Source organism: Limulus polyphemus, unplaced genomic scaffold, assembly GCF_000517525.1.
Source record: "Limulus polyphemus unplaced genomic scaffold, Limulus_polyphemus-2.1.2 Scaffold13342, whole genome shotgun sequence".
Lineage (NCBI taxonomy): Eukaryota > Metazoa > Arthropoda > Merostomata > Xiphosura > Limulidae > Limulus > Limulus polyphemus.
The window spans coordinates 7,539-10,096 of NW_013678952.1; the positions used below are offsets into that span (position 1 = coordinate 7,539).

The 2,558-nt window shown below is 38.4% G+C and overlaps 1 protein-coding gene across 1 annotated transcript in view; it reads right to left on the reverse strand.

Moving 5' to 3' along the window:
• Positions 1 to 2,306, reverse strand: part of LOC106477199 (peroxidasin-like) — a gene marked incomplete at its 5' end in the record, with an annotated part of 9,517 nt that extends 7,211 nt beyond the window's left edge. The window contains one exon of the mRNA XM_013937791.2: positions 2,132 to 2,306. Coding sequence (XP_013793245.1) covers positions 2,132 to 2,306 — 175 coding nt within the window. The remainder of the gene's footprint in view (positions 1 to 2,131) is intronic.
• Positions 2,307 to 2,558: the final 252 nt, after the last annotated feature.

Genomic DNA, 2,558 nt, shown 5'->3' on the forward strand with positions numbered 1-2,558 from the left:
GTAGCATAATGTAAGAGAGTAGGAGAGAGTGTAGCATAAGGTAAGAGAGTAGGAGAGAGTGTAGCATAAGATAAGAGAGTAGGAGAGAGAGTGTAGCATAAGGTAAGAGAGTAGGAGAGAGAGTCTAGCATAAGGTAAGAGAGTAGGAGAGAGAGTCTAGCATAATGTAAGAGAGTAGGAGAGAGAGTGTAGCATAATGTAAGAGAGTAGGAGAGAGAGTGTAGCATAATGTAAGAGAGTAGGAGAGAGAGTGTAGCATAATGTAAGAGAGTAGGAGAGAGAGTGTAGCATAATGTAAGAGAGTAGGAGAGAGTGCAGCATAAGGTAAGAGAGTAGGAGAGAGTAGCATAAGATAAGAGAGTAGGAGAGAGAGTCTAGCATAAGGTGATAGAGTAGGAGAGAGAGTGTAGCATAATGTAAGAGAGTAGGAGAGAGTCTAGCATAAGGTAAGAGAGTAGGAGAGAGAGTGTATCATAAGGTGAGAGAGTAGGAGAGAGAGTGTAGCATAAGGTACGAGAGTAGCACAGAATTCAGCAGAATATGAGAGACAGGAAAGTTCTGCTACTAAAATAATGTAAATGTAGATGACATTTTCCAACTTCCCTGAATCTCTCGCCAGATATTTTAACAAAGTATTTGTTGTACAAACAATATTCATTATCGTAATGAGCATGTTGTTTTAGCTATTAAGGGTTATTTGTGTGACTAGAGACAGTATTTTGGGTCCTTTGCAATACAAGGTTAGCAAGATAGTATTAACGTTATGTTAACCTTAACCATTGTATAAATTGGATACAGCTGTTTCAGTGCCATTCCATTCACTAAGTGTTGTAGTCTGTAAATAATGGACAGATTATTTTAGAATTACGTTATAACTAATAAAACAGCTGCCATTAAAAGAGCTAGACCACTGTCTCAGTGTCGCATACTAAACCAAGTATTTCGTAGAAATATTTTATCATTTTAACTGTAAAATGTTGAACAGGTTAAAAGTTAAATAGATGAAGTGATTTTCTAACGTGAACACAAACTTCCAGTTCCACCTACCATTGAAGATAATGAAAGAGAACACATTATCCAGGTGACTAGTGCATTGTGTACATGATAACACAGTAGTAATATCCTGTACTTGGTCCATGTGACTAGTGCAGTGTGTACATGATAACACAGTAGTAATATCCTGTACTTGGTCCATGTTACTAGTGCAGTGTGTATATGATAACACAGTAGTAATATCCTGTACTTGGTCCAGGTGACTAGTGCAGTGTGTACATGATAACACAGTAGTAATATCTTGTACTTAGTCCATGTTACTAGTGCAGTGTGTACATGATAACACAGTAGTAATATCCTGTACTTTATCCATGTGACTAGTGCAGTGTGTATATGATAACACAGTAGTAATATTTTGTAGTTGTTCCATGTAACTAGTGCAGTGTGTACATGATAACACAGGAGTAATATCCTGTACTTGGTCCATGTGACTAGTTCAGTGTGTATATGATAACACAGTAGTAATATTTTGTAGTTGTTCCATGTAACTAGTGCAGTGTGTACATGATAACACAGTAGTAATATCCTGTACGTGGTCCATGTGACTAGTGCAGTGTGAACATGATAACACAGTAGTAATATCCTGTACTTGGTCCACGTGACTAGTGCAGTGTGTACATGATAACACAGGAGTAATATATTGTACTTGGTCCATGTGACTAGTGCAGTGTGTACATGATAACACAGTAGTAATATCTTGTACTTGGTCCATGTGACTAGTGCAGTGTGTATATGATAACACAGTAGTAATATCCTGTACTTGGTCCATGTGACAGTGCAGAGTGTACATGATAACACAGTAATAATATCCTGTACTTGGTCCACGTGACTAGTGCAGTGTGTACATGATAACACAGTAGTAATATCCTGTACTTGGTTCATGTGATTAGTGCAGTGTGTACATGATAACACAGTAGTAATATCCTGTAGTTGGTCCATGTTACTAGTGCAGTGTGTACATGATAACACAGTTGTAATATCCTGTACTTGGTCCATGTAACTAGTGCAGTGTGTACATGATAACACAGTAGTAATATCCTGTACTTGGTCCATGTGACTAGTGCAGTGTGTACATCACCTGTGACTGAAGAATGACAAGATCTCCTGTTGGCTGTAGCTCTATCCTAGAGGACTTTGGAACAAGTTTCTCCCCATTGTGAAGCCAGCTGATGTGAGGAGGTGGAAAACCACTTGAACGACATCGCAGGGTAACTTGATATCCTTTTTGGGTTGCCAAGTACAGGATATTACTACTGTGTTATCATGTACACACTGCAACTAGTCACATGGACCAAGTACAGGATATTACTACTGTGTTATCATGTACACACTGCACTAGTAACATGGATCAAGTACAAGATATTACTACTGTGTTATCATGTACACTCTGAACTAGTCACATGGACCAAGTACAGGATATTACTACTGTGTTATCATGTACACACTGCACTAGTCACATGGATCAAGTACAGGATATTACTACTGTGTTATCATGTACACACTGC